General features: G+C 42.9%; 2 protein-coding genes across 9 annotated transcripts in view; both read left to right on the forward strand.

Annotated features, from left to right (window-relative positions):
- Positions 1-3,592: 3,592 nt before the first annotated feature.
- On the forward strand, positions 3,593-5,583 carry zgc:101100 (uncharacterized protein LOC445169 homolog). Of its 2 annotated transcripts, XM_042057252.1 has the most exons (4): positions 3,593-3,699; positions 4,006-4,193; positions 4,347-4,522; positions 4,676-5,583. In XM_042057252.1, exons 2-4 carry the CDS (start codon positions 4,022-4,024, stop codon positions 5,150-5,152), a joined length of 825 nt encoding a protein of 274 aa, XP_041913186.1. In that variant the 5' UTR covers positions 3,593-3,699; positions 4,006-4,021; the 3' UTR covers positions 5,153-5,583. The 2 variants fall into 2 exon arrangements, with proteins under 2 accessions (XP_041913186.1, XP_041913187.1); XM_042057253.1 differs by lacking the exon at positions 3,593-3,699 and having other exon boundaries at positions 3,995-4,193.
- A 1,723-nt stretch (positions 5,584-7,306) lies between these two features.
- The window catches only part of csnk1g2b (casein kinase 1, gamma 2b), a 31,120-nt gene continuing 18,422 nt past the window's right edge, over positions 7,307-20,004 (forward strand). For 4 of the 7 annotated variants that reach the window (XM_042056361.1, XM_042056366.1, XM_042056365.1 and 1 more), the window contains exons 1-2: positions 7,307-7,462; positions 10,969-11,807. In XM_042056361.1, coding sequence (XP_041912295.1) covers positions 11,580-11,807 — 228 coding nt within the window. In that variant the 5' untranslated portion in view covers positions 7,307-7,462; positions 10,969-11,579. Of the gene's footprint in view, positions 7,463-7,629; positions 7,853-7,919; positions 7,942-9,534; positions 9,650-10,968; positions 11,808-20,004 lie in introns of those variants that run through there. The other 3 variants (XM_042056362.1, XM_042056364.1, XM_042056363.1) reach the window with 3 other exon arrangements.

Raw genomic sequence — 20,004 nt, forward strand, 5'->3', positions numbered from 1 at the left:
TTCCTCTATTGATAAGTAATTAATGAAAGAAGGGGCGAAAAAGCTGGTGGCTAACTCAAACATCTGTTAAACAGGAGACATAAACAAAAAAGCGCTATGGAACTCCTCGCAGGACAAAACGAACCCCCCTCTGACCTCTTCTGGCTCCCCTGTAGCTTTTCTCTCCCTTTAACCAATCTAAAGAATATTAAAAGCCACTCAGCTAAAGGCAGCGTTGGCGCAGCCTTGGAAGGGTGAGCTCTGTTTTCTTTTCTTCTCCCCTCTTTTTTTTCTCCCTCTTGAGAGAACTGGGCTCTGTTCCTTGGCCCTTTGATTGGCTGCCCTTAACTCTGTTACGATCAGAATTCTATAGGGTCGCTTAACATTCACAGTTTTATTTTATTTCAGACATTGTGCATGAATTGGGGTATATAGTTCACTGCAAACCATTTGAAATGTGACTGCAGTGACTTGCAAAGTATTTGGGCTAACCATTTTAAACAGGTGAACGCATAATGTATTATGTCTGGGAATATTCTGTAAGATTCAAAATCATGACCAGATACTGATGCTTTCGTGATAGTAAAACCTTTCTTAAAAAGGTCTTAAGAAAGCTAATAAACATCATGGCATGACAGAGTATGGTCATTAGTTGTCTGTTAAGTAAATTAAATAGCATTAGCATTTGTCTTTAAGTAAAAAAAAGTTGGAGACAGGACTGGAAGGTCAAAAAATCAATTGATAGACTGGTAAATCTCTGAACTAATTTAAAACTAAACTGAAATCTCTTCTGTAACAATCACACAAAGGCCTGAAAATATTTTGACTCCACTAATGCTAACAAGTTTATTTACCACACAAAACAGATTTATTTACACAAGTACAATGCTCATCCTGGTGGAAACTGAGAAGCTCAGTGGCTTGCATTACATCGCCCTGTAAGGTATGTGGGTTTAAGGAAAACAAAACACCATCTTGGGGGAAGTTTGAATGTCGTTTAGGAAAGAGAGAGGGTTCAGCAAAGACATCTCTCATTTATCTAGTGGGGGGCTAGAGAGATGGTAAGTGCTTAGAAGGAGTGTGTGTGTGTGTGTGTGTGTGTGTGTGTGTGTGTGTGTTTGGGGGGGGGGGCTGGGTCATGGTTGTTGGGGGGGGGGGGGGTAGAAGGGCCAGTGAGCAGGAGTGGTGGTGGTGGTTTCAGGGAGGGGGCAGTCACACACAACCACCGTCTTTGTGTGGCTTTAATCCCCCCAGCCAACACAGCTTTGGCCAGGTTTCATCATGAAAGTGCCATGAAATAACTACTTTTTTTCTTAGCAGTAAATCTCCCCTAATCCCGCAGGCTGAGGAGACAAAGGCTTCTGGGTTCTGAGCGCGAAGCCCTTAATGGGGTTCGGGGGCTGCTCTGTGGAGGCTCTTCTAAATGACTTATTTTTTATCAGACACTAATATAGCTTGACAGCCAAGAACATCTCAAAGGGGAGGGAGAAAAAGCGAGCAGCGAAAGAAAACTGAAGAGATGAGGCAAAAAAAAAAAAATCACACATCACACAAGTGAATGCTCTCTCCATGCAGTTGGGTCCTCTGGTATTTGTACAAATCAAGATAAAGTTTAGTTGGTTTTGCTACAGAGGACATAAATATTTGAAAAATACTTAAATATAAGTGATCTTCCTCTCTTAATTCTGGCAATAATCTGGGGTCCCAGTGGTGCCTCTTAATACATCATTATTTCTTTATGGCATATTTCTCCATTTAACACCACTGACTTTCATATTGTGTTTTTATATGTAACACCACTCATATTACAGATGGGCTGAGCTGAGATTCTATAAATAAAGCTTCCTGTGACTTGAAGCATTGATGATGAGTTGTTCCCATTCAAGCCCCATATTGAAGACTGAGGTGGGACTATAAAATGTTTGACGAGTCTTCCATTGGCAGGAAAACCAGGAGATGACCTGACACTGGCCTGGCTCTGACTCTAATCTGGTTCAAGACTAGATCTGACCATGCAGACCTGAATCAGAACCATCTGAGTATTCGCTACTATTTGGGCGACATGACACCATATCTGTGCAGATAAATATGAAACACTCATATGGGGGCAGAGTCAACAATAAAAACAAAAACAATGCTTAAACGTTCTATTTGGGCCCCAATCTACTTCCTCTGCATTAAGATAACATATGGAATGTTAAAAAGGAAGTCTTGTGGGGCCAACTATGATGCTGATAATGGAACTCTCTTGAAAGGGTCCATAGAGGCTGACATACTGGAGGTGGTCATGATAATGGGGTACAAGTCAAGATATAGGGGGGAGGCCATGGTTTGGGAGGTTTATAAGTGGTGATGTGGGCTCCAACCCTGTGCCAGCTGCCCCTCCACTTCCCCTCCTTGCGTGGTATCTTTGGTGGCTGCGTTAGCTTCTGAAAGGGGGCACACACCTCCCCAGCCCAGGCACTCAGACCCACTGCTGATACTCGTGGGAAACATAATCTCACCCTCAGCATACCTCGCCTCTCTGCCCCACACGGTCCAGTGTCAGGCTTACGGCCCGAATTTACATCTCTAAACCCCTCAGACCCCTCACCACCACCCCAAACTTGCGCAGGTTTATTAGTGATGATCTTATTTGCAACTATTTAGCCTGAGTCGCGGCCAAGCTGCACAGGTGTGCCAAGACCCATGGGAATCCACGGCAGCCTTGAAGTCGTGACAAGAATTTGGATTCTCATAAAAGTGCTGAAAAAGCCATTGTTTGTTAAATTGCTTTAAATACTGTAAGGGACTGATGTTTTACTTGAATGCCTTCGCAGGGACTTGGAGACATTTAATAAATTAGTTTTTTTTATTCTGTGCCATGAGAAAACCTTTAGATGTCAGAGCACTGTACCAACCTATATTAGCTAAAATAGTAATGCAATTACTTCTGGCTGAAGGAGACTGTTAGTCAACCTTTCAGCCTGCTCAGTCAAACTAGGCAAAGAAATATCTCAGAGGGGCAGCAAAAAGAACAACGACAAGAGAAGATTAAGTCAGGCTTCATTCCTCAAGCTGCCTTTATCTGAAGTGTGTAGATTTTGTTTTCCTAGGGCTATTTTTCCATTACAAGTGTCTTTATTCAGTATTTATAGCTATTTGACAGTGCCTTGATTGTATTTCACGTGTGGACGGTTGAAGAGAAAAAATTTAAGCCTTTCAGCAAAACAAACAACAAAACTCCAAACAGCTCTCATTTTTGAAGACCCACAAAGCAAGAGGATGGGAAAAGAAGGACGAGAACAAGGGACAATCAAAGGCTATTATTTTAATCTGCCTGGCCTCGGAGATTAGCCGAGCGCATTGTTTTAATTGTTTTAAAGGAAAGGAATGAAACGCTCGGTTATTGAGGGGAGATCCTTTGCGTAAATCTCCCAAGTTCAATAGTTTCAAAAACTTGAGCTCCTGGACCCCCCTTTCCCCCCTCATCCCACTTAATCCAGGCTAATACCCGTCTTTCTATTGGCTAATGGCTGAGGGAAGCTGGAGTTAATGCTTCTTAAATAGTCGTGGGTGAGACTGCGCTATAGATTCTTGTCTTCAAAAAGCGAGGCGCGACGAAGATGGACTAAAGGCCTCTTTATTGGGAATACGTTTGCGACGCTTATTATTATTTTTTTGCGTGGAAAAATTGAATTCGGGCAACAATTCAACCCTTTCATGAAATAGGCTACTCAGGTAAAATGTCTCGGTTTTGCACAATTATTTTAATTGGCTAAACAATTAAGCCTGAAGGAAAAGAATATCTAAAAAACATACAATTCAATTAGTAGGCTAGTCTTTATTAGTGTAAGCCTGTTTGTATAATGGTTTTACAAGTCGATAACTAGAAAAAAATAACTGCCAACTTCAGATTTAAATTAGACAACGCACGTAGGGTAAAATTCAGATAAGCTCACATGACATGCACCTTTAATAGTCTCTCAGCACATATCGAAACGTGTCAAATTTTAATACCTTAACTTCGCTTGTTTTCATTTTCAGCTGAACTAACTAAAATATGAATCCACTGTACTTCGGAGCGACAAGCAGCGGTAATGTGGCCTTTCCTGTGCACAGAGTCAACGCGCTCTTTTATGACCTTCACCACCAGATGGCGGAGCAGTACCAGCTGCCCTCCAGAAACGGCTCCTCATCGCTTCAGACTTTCTCAGTAGCAGAGCGTCTGGCAGGTATGGCTATGCGGGATAAGATGAGGCGTAACACGTAGAACCTTGTGCCAGAGTGTCTAAATTGGTTAAACGTCTTTGGCAGCTTTCGCTATTTGGTTGTTTGTTTGCTTGTTGTGTATAGGCCTATAAAAGTAATTAAATTATCTTCATCAGAGTTGATTCTTGAAGCGCGTTATGGAAACCAGCAAAAGCAGCGTCGAAGTCGCACAGCCTTCAGCGTGTCTCAGCTCCAGGCACTTGAAAAAGCTTTCCAGCAAACTCAATATCCAGACGTGAGCATGAGAGAGAGGTTGGCAGTATGCATCAATCTACCTGAGTCTCGTATTCAGGTAGGCTAAATGTCTACAGAACCATGCATATATGTTCAATGCAGTGATTTGGAGGATCACTGTGTCCTTGTATTAGCTTTAGTCAGGCCTGTTCTTGATGTTTTTACCAAGTGTTAATATTTTCTTATAACAATTGAATGATTTCCACCCCAGGTCTGGTTCAAGAACAGGCGTGCCAAATTTCGCAAGGGACAGAAATATATCCCTCCATCTAAAGACAGAGGATCAAAAGAAACCAAAAGGGAAAAAGATACAACTGGGATTATCCATGCAGACTCTAAAGGCCCAAATCATCCTTCTCCTATCAGGAGCTTAAGTGGCTCTGCAGCCACATTTTGTTCCAGAGACTCCTTGGTCACACAGTCACAACCAAGGCTGCATTCTCCCCCTGTATTTCCTTTTGTAGGAGAGCACCCCATACCCCACCACACTCTAGGGATGCTAATAGGTTTGCAATATCCCCCAAATCAATGGCCTTTGATACAGCAGCACAACCATGCTATGGATATTGGCCCTGGCAAAAACTACAGCCTGCCATCCGAGATTGCTAGCCACAATAAAGTTGTGGTTCGGCCTAATGGACCTATCTACAACCAACAGCAACATCCCAAGAGTCCACTCAGAAGATGACAAATGTTTTGAAAACTTGGTGTTAATTCATCTCAAATGCTGAAGACTGGGACTACTTAACTGAGCCTGATGTTAACATGTAAATGTTCAGTTGATTCACACTAGGCCTACCTCAGGTTCTTTTGTAGCTCATGAATACACACACACAGTCTAAATAAATGATTAAAGTTATGTGGATAACTTTGTGGATATTATGTTGAACTGAAGCTTTTAGGCACTTTTGTGTATTGCCAAGTTAACACATATTTCTGTGAAGTTCATTCAGCTTACATGTAAATGCTGGCACTCATCTGTATTTCAGCAAATGTAGGTTTCTATGTCACATGTTCTCCATGCACTTGCAAACTAGTGAGATCTGAAACGAAATATACCTTTTTCATGTGTTTTGTGTGTTATATTTAATGCTTTTCAAGGTCGTTGTAACAATAAAGGATGAGGAAAATAATATTGACTAGAAAATATTTCAGAATTTCACAATGTGTCCCCGATTTGATCGCAATCCGTTCTCAATGCTTCTTGGGTGCATTTACACCTGTACTTTCGTGTGGGCAGGGCTGCATGATATTTATTATTAATATCAATTTTGAAAGTCAAGCTTCAGTTCAATATTTTAAATTTGCCTTTAAGTTGCGCCACTTCGGATTGGTGAGCATGCCTGTGCATGAGAAGCACAGCCCTGTTAGGTGAACATCACTGTCCATCACACAAGGAGGATGACATGAATATAAAAATCATAGACGTGACAAGATTAACCATTGGGACAGAGTTACAAGCTGCATGATTCATTGCAGCTTTTGCATTAGCTAATTGCAATAGTTCAAATTGCGATTTCAATTAAAAATCGATGACCTGTGCTGCCCAATGCAAGGACTATCCAGTTGTCAATCTTCTGATCACCCAAAACACAGGTGCAGATGACCTCAAAGATAAGTCTCAAAGATGACCTCAAAGATAACACAAAATGAGTGCATGAAATGAACACAAGAACACACACACACTATAGCTAGGTTAATCTGTTTTCTGTCAATTAAATCTCTGGTTAATTTATTACATTTTGAGTGGGATTTAATGAAAAACAAACATTGCAAAGAATTCTCACTAACATTAAATTACCACCACAAAACATGGAATTTTGCAAAATCCTGGTAGGTTTAAGCAGGTAATTTTTTTCTTGCAGCCAAGTCTGACCAGTTAAAGGTGATTATTCAAGAATATAGCAAGTTATGAGAGGCTATTCAAATTCACTCATAACCACACATATTTTTGTTAATGTAATGACTTTTTTGCAGCCATGTAGACTGTGTCCCTAAATCACAACAACAGTCATAAAAGTGCTGTCGTCGTTTTTCACCAATTCATCACATTAGCCTAAGGAACATCCTGCCTCCCTGCAGATTATGGTGTCCTCCATTTATCTCCAATTTACGACATTAGCCTACCCTTTATAGAGGTAACATGTAGGCTATTTATTCCCAGACAAATTGAGATGACTGTCCTTTCCTCAAGTCTAGTCTGGCATGCTGTCTATAAAACCACACAAGGCTATAGGCCTTGACTATATGCATAGTTCAAATAGGCTTGAGTCGACCAATCGCCTTAAATTGCCATTGATTCAGCATTGGATAATAGACAGACAGATAGATAGATAGATAGATAGATACTTTATTGATCCCCAGGGGAAATTCAAGGTCTCAGCAGCATACAGACAACACAAACACATCACCGATCAACGACAAATTCACAGAAGGTGAAACCAATCGATGAAGTATTCCAGCCTACAACACGATCCATCTCAAAAGGCAATCCACATGAGTCAGTGGCGATGTAACATGCTGTATGAAACTAACATGTGAATACGTAAAATACAGTTGAATAGGCTATACAAACTTCAAAAAGGCTTTGCCCTCTCTCTGGACAGGAGACATCCGGATGGTCACCACAGTTACATCCCAACCAAGAAGTTTCCCGACATAGGCTAGATAAGGGCATTCCTAAAGTAAACAGTAATATAATAGTTTTATTTCCTCAAAGAGTGAATTGTCACAACAGACTGCCTCTGCAGAACATAACAGCATCTAACTTAGCAAGTTCTCATATCGGAATTGGAGCATATTCTCAAAACAAGATACGTTAGTTTGACAGCGTAGAGACAGCGATGGGAGTGTCGGGTGACGCTGGATTTTTGCTTACCGACTGGAGAAGCTTAAAGAGACAACAGCAAAACCCAGCGAGGGAGAAGGATATGAAATCGCGTTTATATTTATAAACAAGGGAATATGTCGAAGTTTGCATCCTAATATAATACTACAGGTAGTATATTTTTCATTTGTAGTGGATGTTAATTCGAGTATATACATATATAAGGTAACTCAATCGCCTGAGCCACAATGTAACGTTGTAGATAGCTAGCTAACCAACCAGCTACATGAATTATAACGTTAGTGCTAGCTACCGCTTGTATCATAAGTAGCAACTGTTACGTTAGCTTGGTATTGATAGATAGCTAACGTTAGGCGGACCAGGTTTCGGTATTTGAGGATTAGACCTTGAGTTGTTCACGTAGTGACTTGGTTGACTAATAATACACAGTGAAACAGAAAGACAAAGGAAGACAAACGCTCTACCATCATTTTGGTGTTTTGACGCATAGTAGCTAATTGGGCCTACTCCGACGAAGAACAAGGCCACCCTATAATTAAGGTGGAAATTAGCCAGCTAAGCTAGCGAGTCCTATGAATATTTTATTTAGAAGAAACGTTAGAATCTTAACTTATTCTTCAGGATGGCAGGTAACAGTATGATAGTATCTGTGTGTGGTATACCAATAACATATGGGGGTAGTAGGGATTCTCACGGTTATCAGTTTACTCATTTAGTAAGCTTGTAGTAACGCTATTACTTTTATTTAGCTAGCATTAGCGTAGCTATTTTTCTCTAATCAACTTCCTCGCTGCTATGGCCTTCCACTTCGCAGTTGCACGTAGCCAAATGTATGGGTTGCAGATGTATTGACTAATGTTAACGTTGAAATACAGTAATGCTGTCCTATCGTAATGGCAGATCAATTTAAATGAATGGATGTTGTGTGTATGAATTTGGTAGGTCTCTACTCTTGCAAACTAGGTTGCTAAATAGGACCTACAATTTGATAACGTTAGCTTTTGACCCTTCTTTTGGAAAATTTAAGAAATTCCCTCCCAGACTTAATAAACGTTACCCGAACTGATATTGCATATACTGACTGGGCAACACGCTTCAGTAATATTGTTCGGTTTCAATAGTATCGTGCTAAGGCCGAAAGTAATTAAAAACGTTAATTAGCCTAGAAGAAAAATAGTGATAATGGTGGAAAAAGCTATTTAGCCAGGCCCATCCTCTGGGCTACACCCTGACAATTGCTAAGTAAACTAGCCTACTTTGAGCGGACAGGGCAAGCTTGGTCAGTTTTTTTTTATTTGTATTTTCAGTGAGTAAACAGTTGTACAACAACGAACGCTTTCATTGGTATTATGTGTACTATTTTGACAGTTATTGTTCTTTGGAAAATAATGTTTAACGATCTCTACTTTGCCGTCCTAAGTACAGACGTTGGTTGCTAACGTCTTGGTGTGCTGCATGGTAGCTAAGCCCATTTGGCTAGTTTCGACTTTTAGCCAGGTACCAAGCTAATCGTTAGCTAACATTACTGAACTAAACGTCAGGCCTGTTTAATGGCGTTATCGACTATGAATGTCTCATCTGGTAAACTTTTAATAGTGTTTGAGTAAAACTATAAAGCTGTAATATACAAACTGTCTAAGAGGATGGCCTCCTATTTGGTATATTATCCAACTCGGCCCATGCTAATGTTAGCGGACTCTTTTTTCCTTTTCCGAAACCAGCTGGCTTTGTTTTTATGAACGTTGGTGTTACTAGTTCTAGCTTGGGGCCCAAGTAACGAGAGAGGCTTCATGACAACAGGGTAATGTTTGATATATGCAGACAGATAGTTGTTCGCAGCCTTGTCATAAAAGATATACCGTGGAAAGATTGCTTCATGCTACCTACCTCCAAGTTAAATATTATGTTCGATCATAAATTAATTAGGTTTGGTAGTCGCGAAAAGATACCCCACCCCCAGCACAACCGGATCTTCCTTGTACCAGCCAACAGTTTACCTAATGCCAGCGAGAATTAGACAATTTTAAGTTAGACCTAGGGAAAGTAAGATTGTCTGCTGATGATCCATGTGCGCAACTGTTTAGTATGCATCTAAATGACACAAGTGCTTATACAATATTTGCCAGAGCAATAGCATGGTTTCTGGTAGATTATTTCACATAAGTCTGGCAAAATTTCACATTTGTCTGTCAGAATGTCAAAGAACAAACGATTGTGTTCAGTCTGTATGTTGTTAGTGTTATCAGATCAAATAGCTGGAGCTGCCCAAGCACTCAGGGAAGCAGGGATGAATTGTAGCCTGTTTTAGGCAAAGACTATATCTACCAGTCATTCTGTGTGAGTACCAATGTGCACTGTAGGTCCTATTACAGTTTCTATTTAATATCGTGAATTGTTTTTTCAGGAAAATAGTATGGTGTTTAGAACACATTTTTGTTTTTCAGATTATATTCTGATAACAGCTCTTAACAGTGAGTGTCTCTTTATAGTGAGATTGGTCATATAGTCATGGTTGGCTATGTATTTTAATGACCGTGAAAGCTTATAAATATTTGGTGTTATGTTGAAAGAGGTGTAACAGTATCAATCACTTTAGTGATTGTATAAGCTCCTTTATGCAAGTCCTTTTCTTACCATATCAGCACCACTTTGTACATCTGGTCCTAAAGACATTGCCTAAATGATGGCTTTAATATTTTATAATTTTGCTCCTAACCTTATAGTAAAATATTGATTGGCTAACTGTGTGTATAAGACTCTCACTTTAACTTCTTTACTTTGCAAATGAGACTAACTTTCAGAGTGATAATCTTAGCGTTATTTGAGAAAGGATATTAGTGCAGGGTTTGGAAAATATTATTTGAAAAGTAAGGGAAATGGTGTCTAATGCCGCCCCACCCCCTCCCTCGTTGGCTTGTGTACTGTGCACTCTTGAGTGGATGGCCTCCTCTCAGTAGCTCCAGCAACCAATTCTCAGGCTGTCATGGAGTTGCATTTTGGCACACATTGATCAGCTTAAATGTATTTCCTGAACAAAGTAGAGCCGCCTGCCAATAGGGCTTGCATTACTTGGCTCCTTGTTCTGGTATCAGCAACATCACCAGCCACAAGGGGAGGTGGAAAAAAAGACATCTATCCTTTAACAGCCCTCACGTCTATTGCATTTACTACACTGGGGCTGTCAAGACTCATCTCTCACAAAAACCGATATGTGCACCTTTTAAGTGTGTACTTTGCAGCCGGGTCTCTGCCTTCCTGGCTTTGAAACCCTTACAGGCTGTTTGTCTCTAGTTGGTTCTGATTGGAGTAGTCTCAGTGTCCACTGAGAACACTTGTTTTCACATAAAATCCAATTTTCCTAGCCGTTGTTCTCGGATCAGACTCTCCGTGAATACACTTCCTGTTTGTGTGATTCTTTCTTAGCTACCCATCCTGTGTTTTATTTGTTTTGCTAGTTTGCATTGATCCCTGAGTTCGGACCTGTTCACAAGTGTCATTTTCTGACTTCACTGTGTACTGTAATCTCGTATCCATTATGCTTTTGAAGCATCAGATGGCATGGATTACATAGGATCTCTCACCATAGTAGTCTTAGAATGAGGAACAATTGCACACTGCAGTGATGTGAACTGATGTCTTTGTTCTCATGTCCCCAGATATCCACTGGAACAAGGCCCTTTTGCTCATAACGTCTCCACTCCCCACTCGAATCACCGTTCGCTGTTAGGACATGAAGAATGTATCCTGCGTTACCAAAGAATGACTTGGAAGTAGCAATGAGGGGCTCAAGAGGAAGTAGCCAGTCGGCGTTGTGGATCCATTAGCTGAGAGCTCTGTGCATGAGCGAGAGTGTGTGTGTGTGTGCGTGCGCACGTGCACCTATGTGAGTGTGTGTATGCTTGTGTGAGTGTGCATGCCAGCACCGCCTGCCATCTTCAGGCATCGACATGCGACTCTGAAACTCGGGTTGGACCCTCCTTCGTCAAAAAAAACCAAGAGTGGAGTCCTCCATTCAAGACAACAAAGTACGACTCGACACACTCTGGATTGACGTCAGCTCACAAGAAACAAACCTTTGTACATACACTTCTTGTGTGTGTGTGTATATATTCATCTATTCCTATATACAACAAAAAAAAAATCAACCCCCTTCCCTCTGTTGTTGTGTGGCCTCCCTCCCTTACACTTTCCCTGGTAGTTGTTTCGACGCCTTTCTGATTTGCATGGCAGGGGTGTAACCGTGGAGAGGCCAGGGTATCACAAGCTTATGGATTTTGATAAGAGGGGAGGGAAGGCGGACGCAGAGGAAGGGAAAAGGATGTCAAAGGCGGCTGGCAGCAGGACTGGACATGGCGGCCGGAGCACAGGGACCAATTCGGGGGTTCTCATGGTTGGCCCCAACTTTCGCGTGGGGAAGAAGATCGGCTGTGGCAACTTCGGCGAGCTGCGACTGGGGAAGAACCTCTACACCAATGAATATGTGGCCATCAAATTGGTGAGTATGGATACCACACAGGCCATGTTTACAGTTTTTCACTATTGCTAATACACATTTTTTTAAACCTGCCACCCTTTTCTCAAAACAGAATAAACAGAAATCTCAAGCTACATTCCAAAAACCTTTGCCAACCTCTGCAAAACTTAACAATTGCCCCAAAAGAGTACCTGTGCTCAAAACCAAACACGGTCTTCAGATCATCTCACAAAGCAGTCAAAATGAAAACATTATTGAGCAGTCATTAGACACTACATCAAACAATGGGTAACAGTCAGGAGAAACTGTCATTGTTTACAATACAGTAAATGTATTTTGCATCTAAAAAACAAAACAAAGCAAAAAGATTTCATAACTCAAAAATATATGCAAAATATGTCTTATTGCATGAGAATGTGTTTTACATGTGAACTGTTTAAAATGTTGCCAAAAGGGGGATCAATTCAAGAAATATGTTTGGAGAACAGAGAATGGAGTTTAGTGTTTTAGCAATTGTGAAAAACTGTAATGGTTGTTATACTGCAGTGTGTTATTTTGTATGTAGATTTAGATGCTGTAGATTATTTAATTGGGTAGGCCAAGGCATTCAATGACAATGTATGGTGTCTTAAAGTAAGACCAAGCTTCCACTGCTATCTATCTATCTATCTATCTATCTATCTATCTATCTATCTAGATCCAATACTGTTCCTTAAAGAAACTCTAGGCAAGGTTAGATATGTTAGTGAACTTCAGCTTATCCACTCAAATGGAATATTCCAAAACATCTGCACTCATCTACAGTACATGCACATTAAGTGTCTCAACAGTACAGTAGTTTTGTTGTCTGTCAGCTCACAACGTGATTGATATCACTCAATCGCAGTACTTCAAATCATCTTTACGCTATGCAAATCTCCAGTGAAGACTGTAGGTCTGAAATTCTGTTCCAGTTTTTTTTTTCTGCCCCTCCACAACCGTCTACTCCTATGGAAATGGCTGTAACTACGTACCTTAATAAAGTCATAGTACAGGCCGGCCCATCCCTTCTTTTGGATTGTGTACACAGAAAACCATTTGGAGGTAGACAGGCCTGTTTCTTTGTAAGTGTTCTGACTGGTTAACAGAGACACATCATGTTGATTGTTTAGGTAGCTGATTAGCCTACGGATCCAGTAGAGTTCCTAAAACATTTATTTTTACCACAGAGCATCTTTTTTCATCTGAAAAATTGTAACATGTACAAATATAAGTTGAAACATTTTGTCAAACTGTGTGTTTGACTAAATGTAAACTCCATGGATAAGCTACTGACAGCCAAACACGGTCAAGTCCATCCATGATGAACTCAATTTGCCTGGTCAGTTGACCAAAACCTCATAAACAGTAAAAGATGGCGGATTGAAAAGAGTTTTTATTTACATTATGACCTCTTTTTGACTTACATTTTGCTGCTACGTTGACCGGCAACTTCTTTCCACCCACAAGAGGAAGTGGGTTTGTGGATGTTGACTAAGATGATGCGAGACTTTGCTATTGTTGTTTGGGTTGTGGGCTTGTGTAAGTTTCATCAATCAGTATTGCTCATGATGATGCCTATGGCTAACAGTTTAGCTGACCTCTAGTGATGGTCTAGAATAGAATGTGGAAACCATTTTGTGAGAAATTAAGTCCTGATTATGGTACTCAAGTAATGGAAAATGTTTAACATTTTCACACCTTGTCAGAACAATGGAGCTTCCGAATAGTGATTTCAGCACTGTTGCCATCTACATTAGGGATCATGGTTTGCCATTTACCTGCTAAACTTACAAATTTCATCTTTGTCCTTGAGAGCATCACGTTAAGTTGTCGTATTTTCATCACGGACAAGTTGAAACAAGTGTAATTTCCCAGGGCTGTATGTCCGTAAGGTTAATCTTGCTACTCTTTAGAGGAAGTTGTGCTGTACACTATACACAGGGTTCATAAAACCCTTATATGCAGTTGATGACATTTAGTACACTGGGGGAGAGATATGAAGCACTGGGAAGGGGTGACCTAAGAGGTGGTGTGGTAGATGTCTGTACTCTAGGGCAGGTCTAGCTACTCTCCACCCACCGCTAACTGAGTGGATGTGTGATTATGTTGAGATTTGTCACTGTCATCATGCAGTCAAGGCCCACTCTTTCCTTCAGTCTTTTTTCTTTCCTTCTTTAAAGTAAAGTTTATCACTGTAATTTCAAGTGCCTCTTTTTTCTCACAGTCCATTTTCCAAAACGTTTTGTGGTCATTGCTTCCTTTTAAGTGAAGTATATCGTGATTAACGTTTTGAGCTTTTTTAGTCTTTTTTTCTTTTTTTTCCAATAGGGGAAAGCCCATGTTATATTCCTGACACAGTCATAGTGACACTGCACCTTTTTTTATGAAGGGCATAAGTGGTATGAAGTTAATGAACAGTGGTAGGGGAAAATTACAAACATGCTGGGCTTATTGAAAAGCGCTGATTGTAGTTGATCTCAACTGCCCATCCCTTCCCTTGGTTCTGAACACAAGGCAGCAGTCATAAACACAGTGTCATGTCGTGGCCTATAGCGAGCCTTTACACCAAGGCAGCTGTCCGCATGGTTGTGTCATTCTGTGGTCACACATAGAGGCCTCGGGGAAGGGACAAAAACCTGATCGCCCCCACCCCCATCTCACTCCACCCCACCCCATCCCATCCCATCCCATCCCCTTCTGACGCTGACACGGCTTTTTACAGCAGTCATTCCTGTTTGACATGTTTTTTTTTTCCAGCATTTTTTTAATCTTCAACACCTTGCTAGTGGGTTGTGTGGTTAGTGCACCGGGGACAAAGGTGAACGCCAGTGTCACCCTTGCCAGACACGTGAGCGAACTGAAGAGACAGGCGCAGGCCTCCTTCAGCGCAAGGAGAGGACCGCAATATATGCCTCTGTAAGAAGGGAAAGAGAGAGAGCGAGAGAAGTACAGAAAGAAATGGAGAAGGGGAGAAAGGCAAGTGAGCAAGCGAGGGAAACTGCTTGGTGAAAGGTTGTCTTTGTTGCCTGGCCTTGTCCACACAGTAGTCTCAGTCTTCGCTTCAGCTGTGCACTTTCTCACAGTGGCACAGACCCGTCGGGGGTTGGAAGGGGAGCACAGCGCAGCGCTGGAAACATGCTGCAAGCCGACACACTCGTTGAAGGTTTGGGTGGTGCAGGGGTGAGGAGAACAGTAGTAGCGGGGTGGGGGTTGGCAATTGGGATGGGATCCCGATTCGACAGGAAAGCCATCCAAACAGCCGTTGACTATCGGACTGTGGCCGAAGTCCAGACTCTAGGAAGTGATAGGAGTGTTTTTTTTTTTGTTTTGTTTTTTCTCTCCTTCAGAGTCCTTTTCCGCATTGCCAGGCTCTCTTGTTCTATGCCTGCTTTTATAGCCCTCATTAGGAAGGTGAGGAGAGTCCCATCCCCCACATGGTTTGGGGTTCCTTTCCTCACAACCTTTTTTTTTTTTCCGCTGGTCATTTGTTCCCCTCTTCTCAAGTTTCTACCCCTCCTCTTCTCCCTCTGTTGAGGCCGCTGCTCAGCTCAACCAATCAGTCATCCTTGGTCTTGATGGTACTTGATTCAATTTGTCCTCCCTATACTGACGAGAAGCAAAACATGCACAGTCATTTTAAGTGTTTTTCTTTCACCACTCCTTGTCTCAGCCAGTTTAAGCAATGCCTTGAATCATTTCCCCAGTTGAGTAATTTGTTGATGCTAGATGTGACGTGGGCAACACAGACTTCCGTGTAAAAACCTTACTAGATACATCACACCTACCACATCAGACACCGTGTATGACGCAGTCTATTTTTCAGATCTGCATTTGTCCCGCATGGCAGAAAAGATGGCTATTTGTTTCTGTCTTCAGCATGACCACTTCCAACAATAGTCTCACTATGAAGTCAAGAGAGTTTAAAGGGGATTGTTTGTTTACAGTGTCAGTCCCTTGAAGTTCTAGTTTGGTTGGTGTGAAGACACTCGGCTTAACTGTGTCCAGAGAAAAGTGAGCGTGGTGTCAGCTGGTGGGCTTGCAGCAGGAGGAGTCCTGCCATGCGTAAGGTGTGGGGTGAGCGCTTGGCGTGTGAGCTGTCCTTTGTCCAGCCTGCATCTCTCGGGAGGAGACTGCAGTGACATTGGTACCAGCCCTGTCCACGGCCCCAACGGGCAGCTAAGGCAGACATGTTTGATGGGGGTGGGGGGGTCTCTCTCTCTCTCTCTCTCTCTCTCTCTCTCTCTCTCTCTCTCTCGCGCACTCGTGCAGCTGAGGCAGGCATGTTTGAATGTGAGGCTTCTTTCTCTCACTCGTTCTTTCTACCCCTCACACCCAGGCAGCTGAGGCAGGCATGTTTGAAAAGGGGGCTTCTCTCACCCTCTCCTTTTTTCTTTCTCTCTCTCTCGCAGTCTCTCTATCTTGCTTGCAGGCAGCTGCCCCCTCCATCTGCAGCTTGAAACTCGAGCCGTGAGGCTAGAGTGCCTGGTCACGGGCCAACTGTTGCTTTCTCAGATTGCGTCCTCGACACCTCTGTCCATAAAAGCTGCCTATCCATCTCCCCATCAACTGACCTCCCCCTCCCCCCCATGCCAAGCCCTGCCCCTGCGCTACAGCATTACGTCGGCCAATGAAAATGACCCCCCAGATCATGGAATCTGCTGCTGTCTTGGCTCCACATGACAGAAAATTAGTTTTTGTGCCACTTCTCCTCCATTTGTGTCACCTCTTGGCTCACAACGAGCCAGGGCTGTCTTTGAAGGGCAAAGTTCACCAAACACTGCCACTAGCATACCCACACCCAATTACAGGCCACGCACACACACTCAGGCATGCTTACACATATACATGTCTGTGCTCCGTACACAGGCAAACACCAATTCACACACACTAATCATATTGCTTATCTACTGTTGTTAATGGCCGATCATGATGGTTATTGAGCCAAGCTGTACTTTGCTCATTGTTCTCGGTTAGCAACAGCAGGGATTTTATGGAGGGGGGGGGGGGGCACTATTGGCATCTATCTGTCACTGTGCTGACAAACGCACCCAGCAGCAAGCCGTTGGCTTTGGCAGACTCCGATTGATTGCCGTCGTCGTTTGTGGTGGTGATGGTCATCAGATTTAGGATCAGATCAGCTGTGGCTGTAATCCATGTTGAGATTCTGCTTGATCACTGGGCTGGGATTTGCTGAGAGAGAGAGGGAGCGAGAGCGAGACTAGCTGAAGGGTTAAAACATGCTGAAATGGTGATCACAACAATTGGGTTGACGCTAATATACAGTGTCGTTGCTTTTTTTTTTTTTTATGATCAAATTTCATGCAGCCCCAAATCCTAGTGGCTGCTCTTCAAAGGCAATTTGTTTTTGTGCTGGGTACTTGTGAAATTAATGTTATGTAACAACAAGGGTGATGCATCAGGGATCACACAATTGAGGAACCCTTGCTGAAGCGATACATTATCATCACACAGAGATTCTGGCAGGTAGTGCAACAGAGATGGAGAATGAGAGAGAATTGCTTTTGTGCTTTATAGTCAACCCAACAAACTATCTAAAAAGAACTTCTAAGGTTTTTCTCAGGAATCCCCGAATGACTCGAACTACCCCTTCGGAGATAGTGACAGTGAGGTGTTGTGACTGCACGTTGCATGTTTCACACAGAGATGATTTTGTTTAGTTTAGTTGAGACTGAAGGCTGGTTGACATAATAGTGATGCCAGCAAGGTTTTCAGGTGTACTTGTGACCGCAGCCTGGTTGTAGTGTTCGACATTTTTTTATTCTAGTTAAGACTGTAAACCGGTTTTACCAAGTTACCAACTCATTTGAGGGTTATGAGTCAAGTTGAGACTAAACTGGTTGTTGCGGTTGGACCAAGTTACCAACTTATTTGAGGGTTTTGAGTCAAGTTTTTGAGTCAAGTCAGAGTTTTTTGTCTACTTGTGTAAGCTGGTTGCGAAGGCGGCACCAGTATTGCGGAGGGTTTTTGAGTCTAGTGCAGACGGGAAAGGCCAGTTGTAGCGATGACTTCAGCTTTAAGCAGACGTGTTCGTTTAGAGTCGTGTCGTGTCGTGTTTGAGATGAGACGTGAGGCTGGTTCTAGTGGGCGGCAGCTGAACTGGAGAGCAGACCTGAGCCCGAGCAAGCAGGTTGGACATTGAAGAGCACTTGGTGCCGCCCAGGTCAGCTGGCTCAGACAGTCCGGAGTTTCCTGGAAAAAAGCCTGCGCACCGCACACACCACCCGCTCAGACAAAGGTCAGGGCTTCCCTTGAACTTTGAGACTGATTGCTCACAATGTCATGGAAATGAATCTAGTCTGTTATTATTATTGGTATTGCGTGTGTGTGTGTGTGTGTGTGGCCCTATTGCGTAAGAGAGAGCCTAATACTTTGTCGCCCTCCTTCTGTCGCTGCTCAGGTTTGGAGCTTCTCGTGAATTAAAGCGGCTCATTATGAAATGTCATGCCATCGGCCGTTCGTGACCAATGAAAGATCAGGTTTGAGTGTGTGGCGATTTATTTTTGTCTGACATTTGGTTGGGCCCTTCTGGTGTGAATAGTATGCTGGAGCACACACATCTCTCTCTCTCGCTCTCTCTCTCTCTCGCTCTCTCTCTCTCTCGCTCTCTCTCTCCTCTCTCTCTCTCTCTCTCTCTCTCTCTCTCTCTCTCTCTCTCTCTCAAACTCCTCACTTCCTGAAAAGAGCAGGATTTTGTTTCCCTCAGAAGCTCACCATTACATCACCACTAAAACACATGACATCACCCACCTCTTGTATTTACTCCCCACTTTACTTATTTATTTATTTTAAAGCCAGCCAGCGCGGATTGGCTGACTTGTGTGGCATTAGACGGCCCTATGACAGACCTGTCTGTGATGACTAAAGAGGTGACTGAGCATTGACCCGGACGTTGGTGTCCAATACGGCACTGATTCTCAAGCGCACAAAGCTGCCATAAGCCTGAGTGTTCCAGAGTAAGCGTTTTAGTATTTTCCTGTGGTTCACTGCCATCTGTGTCCCCCCCACCACCCTAAGCATTATATATTATTTATTTATATATTTGTTGCGTGGCTCTCCATGTTCCCAAGGCACGTGTGTTAAGAGGCTGGTCAGCATCTGCTGCCATTTTTTTTACTCTCTGCAAGGTCACGCTGGAGACTTGCGTCTCCTGGTCCGGCCGGCTCCTGCCTTCCAATTCAGCTGAGTGGGCAGAGCAGGGACGGGAGGTAAGGAAATGCTGTGGGGGACTGAAGTGTACCGGGGCGTGGTCGAGCTGGTTGATCATTCATGTGGTGATGCTGGCACAGCTGGCTAAAGTGGTGTCCTGTGTGTTCTCGTCACAGGCCATTAACCACCGGGGGACGCTTTCCCAAGTGCACAGTCTTGCTTGCTCTCATTCTTTTATTCTCTCTATCACTCTCTCACTTTAATTTTCCCTCTCTAGTGCTCTCTCTCCCTCTCCCCCGTGCTCTCCCTCCCACCTACACACACTCCCACCCACTTCGCTCTCTCTCTCTCTCTCTCTCTCATTTTGATGGACCGCTGATGAGTTCTCAGGAAAACAAAGCAAAGAGTGAAGCTCAATGCAGCGGTCAGCAGAACAGAACACTCTCTTCTCTCGCCGAGCAGTCTCACCCCCAGCCCCCCATGTGGTACAGGCACTGTACTGTACCCATGCTACGCATTTATCACACCCACCCTCCCTGTGTCAATAGAACACGTCTTCATTTAGGTCACTTTAACTGCCCCTCTCCCCCACTAAAATAATGACAGTGGGCCATTAGACATTATTTGTGTTGGCTTAATACACACTAATGCAGTGTTTTTAATAACTTGACAACAGTGACTTTCTGAAATATTATTGTCAAGAGCCTGTAAGGCAGGTCGCGATCGGTGAAATTTTTGGTAACCAGTTTTTGGTAAAGACACATTCACACAGACTAAAATCCCTTGTAAGTGCTGGATCTGCGTTGCTGTTAGCGTTGATGTTGTCATGTTTTTATGCAAACCCATAATGGCTGCCATCATTTGGCTAGGGCGGGGCGGTGTGAGGTTGAGTTAAGCCGATGCTGATTAAGATTTATGTTCTTAGCCCAACATGGTGACTGAGTTTGGAGAATGTTATGTCATCCTCATAGGGCAAGCATGACACCACAGGCTTATGACTCGTCTCTGTAGCCTAGCACATGCTGTAGAG

This window comes from Alosa sapidissima, chromosome 12 (genome assembly GCF_018492685.1).
Source record: "Alosa sapidissima isolate fAloSap1 chromosome 12, fAloSap1.pri, whole genome shotgun sequence".
Classification (NCBI taxonomy): Eukaryota; Metazoa; Chordata; class Actinopteri; order Clupeiformes; family Clupeidae; genus Alosa; species Alosa sapidissima.

Coding starts and splice junctions, on each gene's coding strand:
- zgc:101100 (XM_042057252.1), top strand. CDS start 4,022: ATGAATCCACTGTACTTCGGAGCGACAAGCAGCGGTAATGTGGCCTTT. Junction 4,194..4,346: donor AGTAGCAGAGCGTCTGGCAG/GTATGGCTATGC, acceptor TATCTTCATCAG/AGTTGATTCTTGAAGCGCGT. Junction 4,523..4,675: donor TACCTGAGTCTCGTATTCAG/GTAGGCTAAATG, acceptor TTTCCACCCCAG/GTCTGGTTCAAGAACAGGCG.